This window comes from Cyprinodon tularosa, unplaced genomic scaffold, assembly GCF_016077235.1.
Source record: "Cyprinodon tularosa strain WSP-4 unplaced genomic scaffold, ASM1607723v1 ctg560, whole genome shotgun sequence".
Taxonomy (NCBI): Eukaryota; Metazoa; Chordata; class Actinopteri; order Cyprinodontiformes; family Cyprinodontidae; genus Cyprinodon; species Cyprinodon tularosa.
This window is the reverse complement of record NW_024039297.1, coordinates 1,218,720-1,239,712: the sequence shown is the minus strand read 5'-3', so window position 1 is coordinate 1,239,712 and position 20,993 is coordinate 1,218,720. Positions and strand designations below refer to the sequence as shown.

The following is a 20,993-nucleotide window of genomic DNA, read 5'->3' as shown; positions in this document are numbered from 1 at the left end:
TCATTTCTACATTAATAGTAGGGCTGCAACTAATGATTATTTTAAAAATCGATGAATCTGCCGATTATTTTTTTGATTAATCGATGAATCGGACAAAAAATATTTTTTATATTTTATACTCTTTATTCCAAAATAAACATTTTAGACAGAACAAACAAGCACACAAGTACAGGTTGCTCATTAACTGTCCTGGTGCAATATGAAAAATAAATGTTTGTGTTAAAACTACGCAAACTTACATGAGAAATGTAGCTGTACATCCACAAAATATAGGCTACTTTGTTTCATAAAGCGCAAAAAAAGACATTTTTTTTTTAGAAGCCCCTAAGGGGTTCAAACAACAGGCCCCCCCATTTCAACCAATGAGTTTTTTTTAGACTAGAAGAGTTCTGCCTTTTAAGACAGGAAAGTATAGCAGTTAAAGTTGCTACTTGAGAAAATACTGAACCATAGAGATAAAAATAGCCCTGTGATTCAAATTATAAATTGTATTTGGAATAAAAATGAGAGAACTAGGGGTGCTAAAAAACACATCCTCCAAAGACAGATATTTACATGGAAATGCAGCATATAATTAGTTGACATATTACTGATCTTGCTGGATTTTATTCTGCTTTACTTCCATAAATTGCAGGATCTTCTTTACTTTATCTTTGCCAGAAGATTTAAACTTTAAAAGCCTTGCCCTCATAATTTGCAAGTTCATTTATTTATAAAGAAAATATAAATGCTGCTTAAGCTAATTCAAATGAAATTAAAAGTAAAATAAGTAGCCAACCTTATCACCGTCTGTAACCTACTAACACGGTAAGGAAAGCATCAGATGAGCTACCTGAGAAACTAACGTTACGTTTCCCCACTTTAAAACCAAACAAACATGGCGGTTCCGTGCCATGTTCATTTGTTTTGACAAAAGTTGCATGTTACGACTTTTTTCACTGTACAAAGCGCAGGCTATTTTAATTATTGTGATCAATTTGTGCCGTCAAACCCGGCGCGTGCGCGCTTCATTTGCAGTCTGGACGCTGAGCGTAAACATCCTGCTGCTCTGACTGCAGTGCTGAGTGGGACTCCTGCGGGAGAATGCGGTTGGGATGGGGGAGGCGCCCCGCGGGAGAGTAGGAACGATACATGCTTTCACGTAAGAGTCTCCAAAAGCCGCCAGTGACACCGTAAAAAGTCGCCAGATTTGTCGCTAGTCGCTTTTTTGAAAAATAGTCGCTGGAGGGGTCTGAAAAGTCGCTGAGTTGGCAACACTGCACCTGCAGCGCTGGCTCGCTCTGCCTTTTTTCTTCTCCCCCCCATTTCAGTCAAATGGATGTGATGACGGCGGCGGCGGATGACGCATTAATCGCGCGACACAACTAATCGATGATGAAATTCGTTGCCAATGCTTTTAAAAGTCGATTTTTATCGATTTTATCGATTCGTTGTTGCAGCCCTAATTAATAGGTTGTTTAACTATTGGGACTGTAATGAATTCATACATTTCTTAATTAATTCTGATAATGGCAGGAATGGTCCTCCGTACTGTAATGCATGTAACTGTAACAAGCTAGAATTCAATTCTATTCAGTTTATTTCTATAGTGCCAATTCAGAACATGTCATCTCAGGTCACTTTCCAGTACAACCAGATCATCCAGTCAGATTGAAGGCTTTTAACTACAGTTTGTGGACTTCCTGATAGTAAAGAATTACAACAGTCCAGCCTTGAAGTAACAAATGCATTACCTAGTTTCTTAGCATCACCCCTGGACAGGGTGTTTCTCATTTTTGCAAAACTTCGCAGATGAAAATAGGAAAACCTCTTTGATGTGGGATGTTTTACTTTATTATCTGAAATCAGTTTAATCCCATCCAAATGAAGTGACTGGCTAATCAGCTTCTTTTTCAGAGACTCTGGTCCAAAGACTATAACTTCTGTTTTGTCTGCATTCAGAAGCAGAAAGTTAAGAGTCATCCAGGTTTTTTTTATGTCTTCAGACATGCCTGTAATCTATGTAATGGGTTAGCTTCATCTGGATTATAGACAGATTTAGCTGGGTATCATCAGCATAACAGTGGAAATTAATCCCCTGCTGTCTAATAATTCTACCGATTGGGAGCATGTATAAAGTAAAGAGAATTGGTCCTAGCACTGATCCCTGTGGTACTCCACAGGTTACCTTTGAGAACCCTTGAGGACGAAAAAGAACGATGAACCTTCCTTTAACACACTTATGTCAGAGTCAAGGCCCGCGGGCCATATCCGGCCCGCGAGAAGGTTTTTTACGGCCCCTGGGATGATCTTGATTTATTATTAGAACCGGTGTAGGTACCAGATTGACTCGGGCTGCCAGATTGACTCGGGGGCCTGCGCCTTTTGATGACGTCATAATATGGCAACTCCGCCCGTCACTATATGGCAACGCCACTCGTAACGATATGGCAACTCAACTCAAACAAACTACATTGCGCCCGCGGTCTCTATTTGTCACAAATCTATTTTATTTAGCCAATAAACGGTAATCGTTTGGCACGGTCCGTTAATTGACCTAATACCTATAATACATTAAAACATTAATTTTTCATTAATTTTTTTACAGATTACAGGAAATGGGTATATATTTTTTTCAGTTCAAACTTTATTCTCATGTAAACACAAACATTTAAACAATGTAGTTTGTTTGAGTGGCGTTGCCATAATGTGACGTCATCGGGAGGCGCAAGGCCCATGGCGAATTCGGTGACGTCATCGGAAGGCGCAGGGACCATGGAGAATTTCTTCGTAAAATTGTCCGTTTACAAACCGCAATCCCGCTTTCGAATAAAACCTACACCCCGCTATAATTACTTTAGTAAGCTGTCCAGACCAATCAAAATGTTTTGCGCAACTGTGCAAACGTTAAAACAATTATGTATTGTGATGTCATCAAAAGGCGCAGGGCCCCGAGTCAATCTGGCAGCCCGAGTCAATCTGGTACCTACACCGGCCCGCAGACCGCAGCAAGCCGGCAGCCCGCAGATCTTTTACACGCACCAATACTACATTTCCAACAATGCAACGGTGAGGCACAGCAGTCGTCAGCATAACTGTAAAATTAACTTTCAGATACCCATCAAAAATGCTCAGCTCAGAGCCTTACCCCGAACATTGATGAACTTGTGGAAAAGATGGGACATCACCAAGTATCACCCTCAACCTCAAACAAGTGAACATTATTGTGCAATCACATATTTAGAGTTTTTACTCAGGTCAAGTTTAAAAGTTAAAGTTTAATATTTGTTTTCACTGCATGTTCTTCTCCTTGAGGAAAGTTGTTTTTGATTAATAGATTTTTGCACTTTATTTTATTGTATTTCAATCCAATTATATTTAAAAAATATTTCAGTTGAGTGGATGATAGAAAATTACTATTATTTTTTTCTTTGAAGTAAATTTAGCCCACTTTTGCTAAAATAGAAAATATAGGCTACTGATGGTGCCTTGAATAATACAGGTTTGTTTCATTTAATGTTCATGTTATGGGGATTTTTATATAAAGGAAATTTGTCTTTTGTGTCTGTTGAAAATTAAAGATTACTGACAGAGCCATAAGAAAGTATTGCTTTATTTATCTGATCATTTTGGAATATATTTGTTAGGTTTTCAGTAGGTTCAATTAGGTTCACTAGACTATATGCGTCATTTAAAATCTTTTTAATGAACATTCGATCATTCCGGCCCTCGGCTTTTAGCTAAATTTTTTATTTGGCCCTCCGTCCATTTGACTTTGACACCCCTGCTTTAACACATGAAGTTGGCCTCAGATGGTTGAATCAGCGCAATAATGTATTCCATAAATGTTCAAAAAAATTGAACTTGAGCATGAATTTAGCCTCCAAATCCATTTCTGGATGTTAGAAATGTGTTTGACTTTAAATGCAGCTTAGCTGAACTGTTAACCCCAGATGGACAAATGGAAATAATTAATTGATGATGTGAAGTTTAACATTTATGGAGATAATTTAGCTCCAACAAATTTGTCAAAAATTATTTATTTTTAAACAGAGAGAAAAAACAAATTGGAATAGAAAAGCAATTTTGAAACAATAGAAAACAATTTAAACCTGAAAAACATCAACGTTCTATTTTTATTATGTTACAAATTTTTGATCTAAACTGCCTCTAGCGTGGGGGTGGGGCTTAGATGTCATCATGCTTGGAATGACTGACAGCTGGACAGCAGGAACCATGGGAACTTTAAACGGCTTAAAAAATTATCAATACTCAGAGTTCCTATTATTGTATTTGAGAGTAAGCTACTTCACTGATCTAAGCTCATGATCAGGCTGCTGCTGTCATCTAAAGGTTTGCAGAGTGGAAATGCCGGACAGATGTGTCACTATCATCCCACTCACATTCGTATCTGCTCTCACATAAACAATTTAGATCAGTAAAAAAAAATATATAAAAAACAACCACATTACCATAGAATATCTATGATGTTTTGAAGATGTTTCTATTTCCCACAGTTCCTGAATGCATCAGCAGGGAGCATGTGTAGCCATCATGTGCCATGTCATCTAAGCCCCGCCCCTCACACCAAGCAGTCTGAAACTGAAAAACCTTTTAGTTTTAAACTAGATTTCTTTGTCTACGCAGGAGGATTAGGGTCACTGGGAAATAAAAAAAAATCTAACAGATTTTTAAATTTATTTCAGTATCATATGAGAAAAAAGTCAGAATTCTGCCTTTAATCTCAGAATTCTGACAATTAACAAACATGTTAGCATGTTTAGCCGTAGCCATGTCTGTTTTAGAGACTAGCTCTCTGCTTTTAATCACCTTCTGCTCTTCCATAAATGAAATAGCATCACAGCGGACCCGCCTGACACGTAAAAAGCGCCTAATTCCCTCATTTTCCTATAATGTGTTACTGGCCCTCCCAAACTACTCCTATCTTAGCAACATATTCTCATTATGAGTTCGTATGAAATCGTACGAAAAGTTATGCACCGTAATTTCGTACGTTTTGGACGTTTTTTTCTTCTTATGCGCACTCTCATCTTACGCACAATTCAAGAACATAGAATATAAATTACAATTAGCCCTAAACCTAAGATATAAAACAGCAAGCAACGTAGTTAGAGACATGAATAAGTGATTATTGCACTGTTTTTCCCAGTTTTACGTCCGTCCGCGGATCTGTTTTCTTTTTTCTGTCTGCCAGCGCATGCGCACTGATGTGGTTTTTTGAAGAAAAACGTCCAAAACGTACGAAATAGTGTGCATAACTTTTCATACGATTTCATACGAACTGATAATGAGAATATGTTGCTCTTTGTCAGTGAAGCTGAGCGCTCCACATCTCTTCCTTCATGGTGCCCATCTACATTAAGATCCACAACTCTGAGATTAAAGTCAAAATTCTGAATTTTTTCCCATATTAAACTGAAATAATATTTTAAAAATCAGTAAACTTTTTTTTTTATTTTTTCAGTGGCCCTAATGAGCTTCCGTACTTTTCCATTTCAAATCTGTAGTTTTCTCTTGTTTCAAAATGTTTACATTTTATTTTCATTTTTTACTCATTTAATTTGAAACCTTTTTTTTTCTCCAAATAATCCTTCAGTTTAATAAAAAAAAAAAAAAAAAAAACATCCATACACGTTGCCTCCAGATTTCAAAGCACATGATCAAAGTACTGATGAGTGTTAGCACACATCTTATAACAAAAATGGCCGCCATCTGTTACTATTTTCTAAAAACTGAGAAAAAGTTCAGCCTGAATTTTACAAACTGGTCCTGAGACATTTCTCCAGTCTAACATTATTTACTCAATTTATTCAAATAGGCTCTACTACAGAATATTAAGGCCAAACTGTTACTTTTTAAAATCACAAAAATAAAGTTGTAATATTATAAGATAAGATTTTTTTTAATAAAAAGAAAGCTTTGATCTTATCAAGCCTGGGGAAATGTTTATATCACAGTATTCTCCTAACATGACCTTATTCTTAAAACTTTAAGAATACATTAAAACTTTATTCTTGTAATTTTATTACTTTAATGTCATAGACCCAATATTATGGCTTTATTTATGTAATTAAAAATATATATATATCTCTTAGTATTTCCACCAATTCTCTATTCTAATATTGCTGTTAAACTCAGTTATATAACAAGTCTTAGTCTTTAGTAAAATAAGTTAAAATAAGATGATTATACCAAAAAAAAAGAAAATTAAATGAAAGTTGGACTGAAAACAATAATATTGATGTTTAGATAATTTAGTCAAAAGCCACTCTGAACTTTTTTTTTTTTATCTCCATTTTACATAAAGCCCCTTTAGATTAGATTAACTTAATGATTTTATTGGTCTGTTATGTTTAAACCTTGAATTTGGAGTTTCATTAGTGTTTCATCCTGATAATTAGAAAAGAAAGGCTTAAAATCATCAATCTATGTGACATTAATCTATGTGAACAAAGCTTCTAATAACCTAAACGTATTAATTATAGTCGTATATGAAGAGGTTTCAGGATCCAGTCTGAGCAGCAAAAAAAGTCAAAATAATATATTTTTTCATAGTTTTATAGACGTTTATAAAATAATTTCCATCTGCTGAGGCGGAGGAACCGACAGAAAACAAACCCTGACCTCTAACTCTGTTTCTCTTCTCCAACAGATTGTGGATAAAACTTTAATAGACTTATTTTATACTGGTCTTTTCCCACTTTGCAAAACACATTTTTATATAAACTACTGCAGGGCAATTTGCTTTTATGATTCCGGATATATTCTAATAGGAGGTTATTGAAGTAACTTTGGTTTAATCAGGGTCCCAGATGATCCAGAATGGATCCGAATCCAAATAGAAAAAGGATCTAAATGTGAGTTTTACCTGAAAATGAAGGAAATCTGGGGGTCTGCTGGTGACTGAATCTCATTAATCCATCAGGTTCTTTAATTTAGAAAAAAATAACACAGACAGGATATAGAAATAACACAGAAAACTTCAGGTTGGATATTAATCCCAGGATGGCTGTTCCTCTTCTTTATGGCTAAGAACTAAAACCCCATCCGGACTTTAAACCTTCACCCTGATTACATGCAAGCTTTGATTAAAGGCTGATCTTCTCTCCTCCATCCGTGACTCAAAGCTGCTGCTTTTGCATCTCAGCTCCACTTGCCTCCAGTTTCAGGGAGCTGATAACAGCCTGAGCACATTTCCCTCACTTTGCATCCAGCTACTTACTGACTTATCCTGAGCTGCAGCTCTTCCTGCAGGTCACAAGGCTCCTCTGACCTCCCATTGAGCAGCAGGTAATAAAAGATGAAAAGCAGCACACAGATAACCCCCATAGTCAAACTGCAGAGCTGCCATGCTGGAATGCCCATGTTTGGCTAACCCTTTGCTCCTGCTAGCCTAATAGCCCACACTGGGATGCTGAGGAGAACCTGGCTGGCATTTCACCTTATAAGGTTCAGCCGCTCCTCGCTCCAGCCAAGCTTAGCGTTTACACCAAAACGTTGACATGTCAGAGGATGTACCCATGTGTGGCGGGCAGCAGCACCTCGGCGTGCAACAAGAAACCTGCAGGACGCATCTTTAAGGCAGATTTTGGCTTTTATACTAATTTTACAAAAGGAAAATATGTGCTTTTTTAGTTATTTGTGTGCAAATCTTAAAAGAAAATATTTATCTCTGTAAAACACTACATAAAAATAAACTATTACTGCACATCTTTTTCATTTAGCACAAACTGAGCTGCATCATCTGCATAGAAGCAGATATTTGTTCTAATTCTGACTGGAAGAAGGAAATCTGCTGATCTTACTTACTGCTCAGTGCTTCAGTCCTCAGTGCAGGATGCTGGCTGAACTCCAGAGAAATGAGGATATCATGTCAGGTGAAAGAAGTGCTGCCTGTGATGATGATGTCGCTCTTCCTCCTCCTCTCTATTTAAAACGCGGCGCGACACCTGGGGTGGGGCCACGACCCGCCTTCTTTCAACAGTTGGCAGATCTCCATGAAGAGCTTTTATTTGCTCATATTCAGCTTCTCCTGCTCAGAGCAAAGCATCAGTCAGCAAAAATAAAAACTTTTAAGTCAAGCAAAGTTTCAGAGAATTTCTGCCACTTCATGATTTTATTTCCAAACATTTTGGAGTAAAGTTTATTTCCAGTTTCTTCCTCTAATTCCATCCACCGAATGTTACCTTTTGCACTAAACGGTGTTATGACTGTTAAACAAGCTCTGCACTGGTGGTATCTGCAGGACCCTCCTCAGGAGGAGACTCCAGGACCCTTCAGAGGTCTTCTTCTCAGCAGCTGATCTTCTTTTGTTGAAGTTCTTGACACGTCAAACATTATTTAGCTGCTATAGTTTCTGCTGTTTCCTTCATGCAGGAAAGTTTTAATGCAAATTGATGATGACTGAACGCTCCAGCTGGACTGGATAACGTTAGATTAGTTTAATTGAATAAAACTTTTTGTAATGGTTGAATTTGCATCTGATCGCTCTGCATAACAAGCTAAAAACTGAAAAAAACAAACAAAGAAAATACGTTCACAATCAGAGTGCAAACTTCTGAAAGTTCTTTAAATCTGAAATGATTCCATCCTGTTCAATAAATGATCAGTGTTTTTAATTCAGAGTCATGTTCATGTGAATGTGCTTTACTGGAGGCATCCATGTTTGTCAAAGAACACTACTGCCACCTACTGGTTTGTGAAGTCACGGTGCGGTATCGGCTGTTGATCAAGTCCCAGTGCTGTGTCAGTGTGACGACTGAGGATTACATGTAGCAGTTATAAAGCCATAAATAATTGTTTATGAGCATTTTAGAATGGGGATAAATTGTTATTATCTACGGGATACTTATTATTCCCTTATAGATTCCCCCTTATATCATTTATGGACACATTTATGGAGGACCAGCTTTACCATATTTGCAGAATTTTGAAATAAATAGGGTAAAAAAATACAAAGGAAGAACAAAACAGACAAAATAATACAACATGCACATAAATAAATACTTTAAAAAAATAACGGACAATAAATAAATAAGGTAATTAAAAAAGAAATTTATACATTTATGTCTCACTGTATAATTTAATTCCTACCAACATTTATTTGTACCGGAACAGGATTGGGGCCACTAAAAAAAAAAAGAAAAAAAAGTGAACTGATTTTTAAATTTCATTTCAGTATGAAAAAAAAGTCATAATTCTGACTTTTTTCTCAGAAGTCTGACTGAGTTCTGACAACTAACAAACATCTTAGCATGTTTAGCCGTAGCCATGTCTGTTTTAGAGTCTAGCTCTCTTGTTTTAATCACTTTCTGCTCTTCAATTAATGAAATACCATCAGCAGGGACCCTCAGGCATGTAAGAGTCGCCTAATTCCACCATTTTCCACCAATGTGTTCCTGTTTCTGCCAACAACTCACATCTTAATCAATGAAGCTGAGCGCTCCACATCTCTGCCTTCATGGTGCCCTTCTACATTAAGATCCACTATTCTGAGATTAAAGTCAGAATTCTGAGAAAAAAGTCAGAATTCTGAGAAATAATTTACAATTCAGGGAAAAAGGTCGGAATTCGGAGAAAAAAGTCAGAATTCATGGAATAAAGTCAGAATTCTGAGAAATAATTCACAATACGGGGAAAAAGGTTCAGAATTCGGAGAAAAAAGTCAGAATTCAGGGAAAAAAGTCAGAATTCTGAGAAATAATTCACAATTCAGGGAAAAAAAGTCAAAATTCTGAGAAAAAAGTCAGAATTCAGGGAAAAAAGTCAGATTTCTGAGAAATAATTCACAATTCAGGGAAAAAAAGTCAAAATTCTGAGAAAAAAGTCAGAATTCAGGGAAAAAAGTCAGATTTCTGAGAAATAATTCACAATTTGGGGAAAAAAAGTCAGAATTCTGAGAAATAATTCACAATTCGAGGGGAAAAAAGGCAGAATTCGGAGAAATAATTCACAATTCGGGGAAAAAAAGTCAGAATTCGGAGAAAAAAGTCAGAATTCTGAGAAAAAAGTCAGAATTCAGGGGAAAAAAGTCCGAATTCTGAGAAAAAAGTCCGAATTCTGAGAAAAAAGTCCGAATTCTGAGAAAAAAGTCAGAATTCAGGGAAAAAAAGTCAAAATTCTGAGAAAAAAGTCAGAATTCTGAGAAAAAAGTCAGAATTCAGGGGAAAAAAGTCCGAATTCTGAGAAAAAAGTCCGAATTCTGAGAAAAAAGTCCGAATTCTGAGAAAAAAGTCAGAATTCAGGGAAAAAAAGTCAAAATTCTGAGAAAAAAGTCAGAATTCTGAGAAAAAAGTCAGAATTCTGAGAAAAAAGTCAGAATTCAGGGAAAAAAAGTCAAAATTCTGAGAAAAAAGTCAGAATTCAGGGGAAAAAAGTCCGAATTCTGAGAAAAAAGTCAGAATTCTGAGAAAAAAGTCAGAATTCAGGGGAAAAAAGTCAAAATTCTGAGAAAAAAGTCAGAATTCAGGGTAAAAAGTCAGAATTCTGAGAAATAATTCACAATTCGGGGAAAAAAAGTCAGAATTCTGAGAAATAATTCACAATTCGGGGGAAAAAACGGCAGAATTCGGAGAAATAATTCACAATTCGGGGAAAAAAAAGTCCGAATTCGGAGAAAAAAGTCAGAATTCAGGGAAAAAAATCCGAATTCTGAGAAAAAAGTCAGAATTCTGAGAAAAAAGTCAGAATTTGGGGAAAAAAGTCAAAATTCTGAGAAATTGAGAAAAATCTCATATTATACTGAAATAAAATTTAAAAATCAGTAAAATCATTTTTTTTTTTTTGTGGCCCTAATCCCCGTCCGTTTCAGCAGCTTTTACGTTAGACCCCCCACCCCCCCCCACCCCCCGTTTCCATGGTGACCAGTGTAACCAACTTACAGTTGTGAACATTTTCAGAAAGCTAAAATGGCGCTACAGAGTGATGGAGAAGGACAGCTGAACCAACCGTCCATCGTGTTTGAGGGCAGCTCCCCGGAGGATGTGTCCCACGCCCGGCGGCTCTGGAGCTCCCTGTCCCTGCTGCCGCTGCCTGAGTCCCGGTTGGTGTCTGCAGACGCCCGCCAAAGCCTGCCCGTGGTCAGTAGGCATCTGCTCGGTACCTCCTCTGGGCCCCTTACCGGACCCTCCGGAGTGCAGAGGGAGGAGGAAAGGCGGCGGTACGAAGCCATGGACCACCAGAGGAAGGACATCCTGCTGAGGGCCCAGAAGGAGACGCTGTCTGCGGCTGATAAACCTGAAGGAAAGCCGCAGGAACCACCAGAAGACCCGGAGACCAAAGTGGAGAAGGAGCTGATCAGACAGCTTTATTAAAAAACTGAAAACAAACAAAGAAAGAAACTCAATGAATAAAAACCTAAACTAGTTAAACAGTTATAAATAATTAATTGAAGCTACGGACAGTACAGCTCCCCCTAGTGGTGGTCAAAAACATTTAAAGTCGAAGAGAAATCATATTAAATGTCAAATCATTCTGGCTTAAACATGTATTTTTATCAGACCATATTGTCCCAAAATGTAGAAAAATTCTATTTAAAAAAAAATCCTGTTTTAAAATCTGTGTTTTTTTTCTGTTATCTTATTCAGGCCAGTTAGTTCTACGTCAGCCTGAACACCTAAATTCGGCCAATCATAGATCAACGCTCATCTGTCAATCAAATATTTTCAGCCATAGCGTCTTGATTCATATGTCTCAGCTAATATACGCAACGGTTAAAATCAGAATCCTTTCCTTTTCCATTGAGTTCCGTCCCAGTGTTCACGGGGATGGACGTCTGTGTCTTCGGCAGGCGTAGAGCTAACAGAACTGGCAGCGTTGCGAGGCAAGGGCTCAAACATGTACGGCTGGAAGCCTTCTACACCAAACCAAGCTTCTGCCGCCCTGGCGTCCTCTTCCACAACATCTTCGTCCCCGCTTTCCTCCTCTAAATAAAAAATGGATGACGGAGGAGACTCATCCACGACCTCCGACACTAAACTCTCCTCCTCTTGCATGTTTCCGCTGTCCATAGCGTTCCTTGACAGCGTCGTTTCTAAGTCACCAATTTAGTGCTACTTGGTCCCAATGGAATTTCCCATTGGGAACCTGCTAGCACTAAGTTGCTAACTGGTTAGCAAGATGCTTCCGACAAACCGACCACAACCAAATTTGGTTTTGAACGTTCCGCTACAACAGTCCCGCCCCCTTGATAATCGACCAATCACATTCACTTTATTCGTGTAAAGTCGTGCACCACTCGGGAGAAAAATTTGTAAAGGCAACGGTTGGATGCTGCTAACAAGCTAATTAAGCGTTAACAGCAACACTAGCAGACAAAAAAAAGGTACTGAATGATTTATAATCAGGAGCAGATTTAGAAAATTCGGGGCCCTGGGCAAAGACAGGCAGGGGCCCCTCTATATGGAGAAGACAACACATAAAACAGACCCATTCTACAGATAGAGAAATGTTAATAGAATAGACATCCATTATCTGTTCTAGGTTGTGTCCCTCTCTTCTTGTCCCTTTTCTTCTTGTTTTCCTCTCTATGTTTTGTACTCAGCTGACTTTTCATGCTGTCTCTAAAGGAATGAAAGATTTTTTCCAAGCACTAAGCTCACTTAGCTGATTGCTCCTTCCTGTGTTTCCAAAAAGGCGATGACAAACAGGCTTTGCAACCATTTTCAGACAGATAATATCTTTCTTCCAACAAATATGACAAATTAAAATGATTTAATCTGCAGGTGAGGTAATAACTGGGCTTCGTTTTGGTTCTTGAAGCTGAGCTCTGAAAGCCACGTTGCTTTGGATAGTTTTTTTCCCTTTAATGGATGAAATTATCATTCAGAATTTTTTATTTTCTCTTTGCTTGAGTTATTTTTATCCACTCATAAAATTTGCTTAATGATTCAAAACATTTAAGTTTGGCGAAAAGAAAACAAAAACATGAACATTCATTTTCCCAAAGCAGTAACTGGGTTTAATTCAGTTTCCTTGTTAGAATTTAATCTGTTTCTATCCAGCAACATAACATTGATATCAAGCTGTAGTTATTCAAATCCTTCCAGCTCAGCAGAGGAGAGCAACCATAATAGGATGAGATGAGCTTAGCAGAAATACGAATTTGAATAATTTGCTTAAAGTCTTATTAGCAGATAGAGGACTCTAAAACCTGCTGTCTATCAATGGTTTGAATTTTTCTGACGAATAATATCTCTCCTATCCTGGCTTCTCTTCATTGGTTTCCTGTTAAATCCAGAATAGAATTTAAAATCCTCCTTCTCACATATAAAGCCTTAAATGGCCAAGCTCCATCTGATATCAGAGATCTGATTGTTCCTTATGTTCCTAACAGAGCACTTCGCTCTCAATCTGCAGGTTTACTAGTGGTTCCTAGAACTTCTAAAGACATCCTGTCTACTTTTAACCTCTTAATATCCACCTCATTTTGGATAATCCTCGCCTATTTTGCATACCCAAATGGAATAGCAGATAACTTAGGAACTGTAAGCCCAAATTACATGTGCAATACATTATTTGAAAGCTCTCTAGTTTCCTGATATATACATTAAAATTGGGTTACTAGAACACAGACCAACCTGCATCAGTTCAAACATGACTCAAAGTTGGGGTTTTTATTCTCGGAAATTAAATGTTTTTTTTTTAACAGCAATAATAAAGACATTCTTGAGAAAAGGCAGGTTTTATTATATTATATTTGTTCTACATCATGTCAAGCACAAATGCAGAAAATGTCAGCCCTCTAGTTATAACAGTTCCAGAGCTGTGGGGCTTTGAACTATTGGTTTCAGCTTGGAGCTGTGCGCAATGGCTCCACCTGCTGGTAAAAATGTTACCAGTGGAATTTTTAATAGGTTAAGCCCAGGCTTAAAACTTTCCTTTTTGATAAAGCTTCTAGTTAGAGTGGCTCAGGTTATCCTGAGCTATCTTTATATTTATGCTGCTATAGGCTTAGACTGCTGGAGGACATAGGGACCCCTTTTTCATCTTTCTCCCAACAAATATGACATATTAAAATGATTTATTACCTCTGCAGGTGAGGTAATAATTGGGCTTCTTTTTCCCATTCTGCAGTATTTGTTAGTTCAATCTCTAATGTTCTGCTCTCTCTGCTTTTCCTCATCATAGTAGCTTCATCTGGTCTGTTCCTGTTTGGCTGTGACTCCATCCTGGAGAGAAATATCAGCTGTGCTGCTGCCATCAACACCTTTGTTTCTAGAAATTGGAGCCTGGCCTGTTTTCCAGTGTAGTCCTGTTTCTCTGACTGTGACTAACTGGATGTGCTCTCTTCATCCTCTGACATGGGAGCTGGCTCGGAGCTCGTCTGCCTGGCTGTGTGTTTCCTGGACGGGGCCGCCTGTGGAGCTGGTTGACAGTTGCCTTTTGTATCTATGCTTCTTTTTCTATGTCTGCTTCTGTCTCCTTGAACCCCAGTGGGCCTCAGCAGATGGCCGCTCACACTGAGCCTGGTTCTGCTGGAGGTTTCTTCCTGTTCAAAGGGAGTTTTTCCTCTCCACTGTCGCTACAAGCATGCTTAGTGTGAGGGATTGCTGAAGAGTCAATGAGTCGATGCAATCAGCTGGTTTTCCTTAGATAGAAAACTTTGAATCGATCTGACTGGATGATCTGGTGAACTGGAAAGTGACCTGAGATGACATGATGTGAATTGGTGCTATAGAAATAAACTGAATTGAAATAATTTAATGTTCCATCAATTTATGAAATATAAAAAACTAATTAGCCTTTGAATAATTTAACATACCATTTACATTATATTAATAGTTTTTGGTGTTTAATAAATTCATTTAGATGGTAATGTCATTATTTCTCTCTGTTTCATGTCATCTGTGCATAAAACTCATCATGAAACTTTCTTGAAAGAGACAGCTGTCGTTCTCAGTGAGAAGCAGCCAATCAGACGTCAGGGTTTCTATTAAGTCGGTTTTAGTTCTGCCCACTGAGTTTGACTGTTAAATTTCACAATTATTTTTTTTAAGGAACGCTCCTGCTGCAGCCATTTGTTGAAAGTTTCAGATTGTCATGCTCTATCCAGCCGTGTGTGGCTGCAGCTGACTGATCATCACCTGCAATAAAACTGATGATGCAATTAAACTGTTTTCTTTAGATAGAAAACTTTGAACCAATGTGAGTGGATGATCTGGCTGCATTGTCTCAATAAAGTGCCTTGAGATGACATGTTATTAATTGGATCTACATAAATAAACTGAGTTGAATTGAATTGACCTGCTGCCTGGTCACCTGGGGGAGGGTTTATGGTTTGGGGAGGGTTGGAGTTGGGCTCAGCTTATTTGTTGTAGTAGGAACATTTAAGAAATTATGCATAATATTTTATTTTATATTGACAACATTCTGGAAACAGGATGTCAATTCCTCTTAAAGGTGCAGTAGGAAATCTTTTTTGATGCAAGATCTCCCCACAGCCGCGTAGCAAGCACTGAAATAGAAGGTCAGGAAGTGAAACTAAAATAAATGTTCCCCGCTACAGTGAGAAATGAATCAATCACAAAAGACTGTCCGTTCTACACGACTGGTTCCTGACACGTCAATCATGGTCGTCTGCTTGTCCCTCCCCCCTGTGCTCGTACCCTGACACATGAGCGAATCGACCCCCCGATGCTCGTGCAGGACGCCATCGCTGGAAGCTAGCCACTGTTATGCTACGTTCACACCTAAAGCAGCAAGAGCAGCAAAAACGCACGTGATGCTTCATGTTTGATGCTTGTACAAGTTTAGTTCTAATGCGCAACTCAGGAATCTTGGCTAGGGTGGCTAGATTTGATTTGGGTTTCTGAACAGGAGGACACTTTTTTCCTGGGGGGGGTTCGACTACTGGGGCCGCTGATTGGACCGGACCTCAGCAGAGAGCCATGAGCCGCCGGTCGGGGACAGGTAAGGCAGGCGGGGAAGCACGGGGCCACCTGTGTCCAGGATACCGTCACGCGCTGTAGTCGACCAAAAGCCCAGTTGCTGCTCTAGCTGCGTGGTGAAAAAAGTGGGTCTGATGCATGTTGGGCGGAGCTACCCTATCCTTTCTTTGCCTGGAACAATGGCAGCTATATTTGCTGGGTAGAAAGTAGTTTGAATCTATTTTGAAGTGACAAAGTCCACCTGGAAATATCGTATATGTTCAGTCAATTCATCCAGATTACCATCCTGCCTTCAAATATTATTTCTTTCATAGCCGCTCAGACCCCCGTACACCGACGGTGCGCTGTCACTGGGAATCCCATTCAACAGCAGCCTCTGGCCCGATCGCCTCCTGTTTACCGGTTTGCCGTGGCAGCTGGAAGGTGGTTTTCAGGTACGTAATCCAAACTGCAGGCACCTGGATAATAAAAGCGAACATATTCTACTGGCAGTTTTGTACATTTTAAGTTAATTAGTGCATTAATAAACTGTTTCAGAGGAGTGATCATAGCGTTTTGCATCATCAGCAGTGCTCCTCCTGCTCTAGACGTCCTGCAGACAGCATGCACGTTCACAGAGGCGTGCACAGACATTTTGGGGGGCAGGTGCTCAGGAGGGGGGGGGGGCACTTTTTAGCGCACGTGGAACACTTAATTATAAAAAAAAATACACGCATGTTGAATGAAATTTGACTTTTATTTGTAACATTCTCTAAACGTGAGTTTTCAATGGAAAAAAGTCACATCACCAACAGAACAGACTAAAGCATACTTCTTTCATCTGGCTCATCTCCCTGTTCTCCCTCATCCTGCTGTTCTCCCTCATCCTGGTCTTTTTCTGTCTCTGTGTCTTCCCTGAACTCTTCCTCATCTCCTGTCCTGTTATATGTTGATGGTATAGAGCTTCCCTGCTGTGACTGGCTACAATATAATAATAATAACCATCATGACAATAATAATGATAATAATAATAATAATAATAATAATAGCTTTAACAAATATGCCACATTAGTTTAAATAATGGGCTATTAGGGCAACATGACTGGAAGTCTTGTCATATGAATATGACTTATGGTAGCCTACAAAATAATAGCTATTTTAATACCTGCTGATTTTGTACAAACCTCTTAAATATAAAATGTGAACAGCTTTTAAGATTTTTCAATACGATTAACCCTCCTTTCTTGGCATTGTGCTGCAATTACTAAATCAATATACAATTAAGACAATAAAGAGACCAAAATGAGTTAATTTATGTTGCCTAACAAAACCTATACAACAGAAAACGTTTGTCTTAACATATAGATTTGTATGGAAGGATTAGGGCCACTGGAAAAAAAAAAGTTGACTGATTTTTAAATTTTATTTAAAGGGTTAGGGTTAAAAAGTCAGAATTCTGACTGAATTCTGAGATTAAAGTCAGAATACTGAGCAAAAAGTCAGAATACTGAGCAAAAAGTCAGAATTCTCAGCAAAAAGTCAGAATTATGAGAAAAAAAGTCAGAATTCTGAGATTAAAGTCAGAATTCTGACTTTTTTCCCATACTAAACTGAAATAAAATTTAAAAATCAGTTAACTTATTTTTTTTTTCAGTGGCCCTAATCCTCTTCCGTAGATTTGCAATTGCAAACTCTACCAAAATTATTTGTAGCCTATGTGGTCGTCCTCACGTTATCTGTCATTGACTTGGGCTACAGTGTAAAACTTTCAGAATCAGAATCAGGTTTATTGCCATTGTTAGTGAAGGAGTTCACAAACTAGGAGTTTTTTATGGTACAATCGTGCAACATGAAACATATATGGAATAGGTAAATAAAATTATAAAAATATCTAAAAACTGTGGGTATACGTCATGCAATAAAATAGACTAATGTATACACTTAAGATAAAAAATATGGATACAAAATATAAAAAGTAAAATAGCATCTTACAAGGAGACAACTAGTTTATCAGGTGACCAGTCGGCAAAAATGCTTGTTTGGTGCTGCTGAATGAGACATTTTAATGCACAACAAAATGATTCTGCTTGATCTGTATATTACCTGGCTAATGGGGCACGGGAGAAGCAGCCTGTCAGCGACCGTTCCTGCTATCTGAAAACTGCTATGATGCTGCGCATCTGGCATGCCCTGCGGGCGACCGCGCGAGTTCACGTGACAAATGAAGAGAGATTCAGTAGGCTGGTCGGCTGGTGGCGCATTGTTTCAGTCGTTTTTAATGGCTCAGGTTTTCAAAAGATAATTTCAAAACCGACCTCAGTAAAATCTTAATATATTAATAATAATAAAATAAAATAAAAAACGAGTTTCAAAAGGGCATTTTCTTTGAAAAAGGGCAAACTTCCTAGTGCTTTAGCACCACCTAGTGTCTATGTATGCACACCCCTGCACGTTCATGTGTTTCCAAGGCGTGGTTTTCAGGGGTGGTCTGAAGGCAGAGGCAGGGTTGTGTATGTTCAAAAATAGAGCTTGCTGGAAATGTTTTTCCAAGATCTCCTAAATCACGTTTAACTGTTGGGTCCACAGATACGTGGATACATGCGTTTCTGAGCCGAGTCCTGACCTGAACCCAACTAAACACCCTGAATGAGCAGGAGCAGTGCCAGCCACATGGGGACAATGAGCCCAGATACTTTTATTAAGTTTTTCTTTTCTTTCTTACTCATTCTTTCTGCATTTTGTTTGATTTATGTGTCTTTTCCCCCAGATTACCTCTGTATTGAGTCACTTCTCTTCACGATCCGAATACCTTTAATAGCGAAGGACAGTTTGTCCTTGGTCGCCATAAAAATGCTATTAGAATAGCGCTGGCAGTTAGGAAGGAGCTAGGACCAGGAAGCGGTACCTAGTGCCACTCAGTTAGCATAGGGACCTGTAGGACAATTACCCACAATCCTTTGTGTGACAGAGCTTGTAAAGCACAGTCCATCTCAACGAATTTAACAAAAACTTGGTTGTATTTTAATCAATCACCAGAATGAAATTACTACAAAAACAATTAATAAGGCATTTTTTATCCACCTTAATTATTTCAAGTCTTCCATCATTTATGGATTTTAGAAATAGGCTAAAAGGGGATAAATATTTAATTCTAGATTAAGTAAAAATAATTAAATTTTAATTTCTAATGAAAAAAATACAAATAAATAAAATCAAGTGTTTAAGAGTTTAATCCCCTCAATAACAGGTTCAAACATACTCAGTTTTTAAACAATCTCTGTCAGGATTCTGCCCTCTGCTTGGGTTTATTTTTAAGTTTATTTGTGTTCTGTGTCTTTGTAGTTTATTCTACCAGACCTGAGTTCTTTAATTATCCTCTGTTGCTTTCTTGTGCTTGTTTTTTTCCCCTTTCCCGTTGGCTTCCTCCCAGTTGGTCCTGTTCACACCTGCTCCCAATCAGCTCGTTAGCCCCGCCTTTGTTCAGTCAGCCATAAATACTCTCCCTGTGCAGTTCCTCAGTGCTGGTTCCTCGTCTTTCCTTGGCTGCTTGTGCTTATTTTACCTGATGTTTCCATGGTTCTGGTTTGTTTTACAGTTTTAAGTTGGATTCCTGGATTCCTGCCTTTGTTACATGTGAACATTCAATTAAAACTACAAGAACTCACCTCTGCCTCTGCATTTGGGTCCTCAAACCTCTCCTCAACCTGACAATCTCTTTCAAAAACGGAATATTTGTGTAAGTTTTTCACTTTGAGATCCACCTTTAATGTAACTGTAAGATAAATTTTTCATTGTTCTTGTCGCTCCTTTTTTCTTTAAGGTTACCTGGTCTTATGTTGCCATGGAAACGCTCCAGTGAGCAGTGCTGACAAGTAAGTAGAATTTTAAATCAACCTCATGAGGAAAGTGAACAGGGACTCTATGGTTGGGTTTTTTTTTGGGTTAAGATAATTTTTTTGCTTTTTTTTTTTTTTGTCAAAGTTGAATGAATTTCTTTTTTTGTTTTTGTTTTCTTTGAGGTTTCGCTTTGGCAAAATGTAAATGTTTTAACCCCTGAATTAGAATGGTTTATTCCAGATCTTTAAAGTGGCTGGGTTGTTTAGCAGGGCTATTGATGGCAGTTTAAATGCAGGGAACCAATGTGACACAACAGGTCAAAACTCGACACCATATGCTTCATACATTTGATACAGTTTAGAATGGCGGCCCCTGCTGGATGCTATCAGAACTACAGGTGGGTATCCTAATGTCGGCATTATTTCATGGTTGAAAGTATTTCATGAGTAAATAGACAGTAATTCACTGTGAAATGTCAATGTAGTGTAACCGGGTGGTCTAGTGGGTGTAAATTCCCACCCGTTTTGGGTCCTTGAACACATCACAGCTCCGTTTCTTTACCTTCACGTCTGCTTTACAGAATTGACAGGCTCATTAGCGTATATAGGCACCAGGTGTGCAAGCAAGCTATGAGAGTCGGCTTAGTTTGGTGTGCAGTAGATTCTTTTGAGCGTTGGGAGCCGTGCTGCTACACAGAATTTGGATCTTGGTACTGCGCTGCTGGAAAAGTTTTCATGGAAGCGTCTGCATATATCCCTGTCTGAGGCTGATGAAGGTACATTGTTTTTTTTATTTCTGTATTTCCTGTATAATGGTCCGCAGACACTTTATTGTTTTTTTGGTTGTTACAGATTGCTGCTGTTGCTTATTATGCTCTCACCATTGAGACCCCTTTTTTTGTTATGCTCTTGGTAAAAGGTTTTCTCTGGAGTTAGAGTTGTAGCACGGGCACTACAGAACCAGAACGACCATTTATTTCTTTTATAAATAAGCTGATTGGGCGCAGCTCTATAGGACGCAACGTGAGATTCGTGTTCTTCTAAATTAATATAACCTTGTTTGATCTTGTGTGCTACTAACGTGGTTTGCAGTGTTTTTCTAGAGTCTCAGATTGCTTCTTCTGTCACGGGTTCTTGTGCCTTATTGGATTTTAAAAATAGAATAATAAAGTTGTCTTCAAATTGTAAAATAATCCATAAATAAAATATATAATTTGTATACTAAATCTGTTTCCTCATTTCAAGCCAGACTTACCTAGGTACATTTAATTGGGAGACCCTAGGCTACTTG

At 38.3% G+C, this 20,993-nt stretch overlaps 2 protein-coding genes across 2 annotated transcripts in view; one reads left to right on the top strand and one right to left on the bottom strand.

Annotated features, from left to right (window-relative positions):
• The window catches only part of LOC119796881 (myosin-11-like), a 51,301-nt gene extending 40,194 nt beyond the window's left edge, over positions 1–11,107 (bottom strand). The window contains exons 1-2 of the mRNA XM_038305646.1: positions 10,948–11,107; positions 7,810–8,032 (exon numbers count right to left, since the gene is read on the bottom strand). The gene's annotated coding sequence lies outside the window, so the exon portion shown is untranslated. The remainder of the gene's footprint in view (positions 1–7,809; positions 8,033–10,947) is intronic.
• hoatz (HOATZ cilia and flagella associated protein) lies at positions 10,908–11,501 on the top strand. The gene has a single exon (XM_038305648.1). The coding sequence runs from the start codon at positions 10,908–10,910 to the stop codon at positions 11,310–11,312; it is 405 nt and encodes a 134-aa protein (XP_038161576.1). The 3' UTR covers positions 11,313–11,501.
• The last annotated feature ends 9,492 nt before the right edge of the window (positions 11,502–20,993 follow it).

Bases quoted from the DNA above. Each gene is read 5' to 3' on its own strand.
- hoatz (XM_038305648.1), top strand. From the start codon at position 10,908: ATGGCGCTACAGAGTGATGGAGAAGGACAGCTGAACCAACCGTCCATC.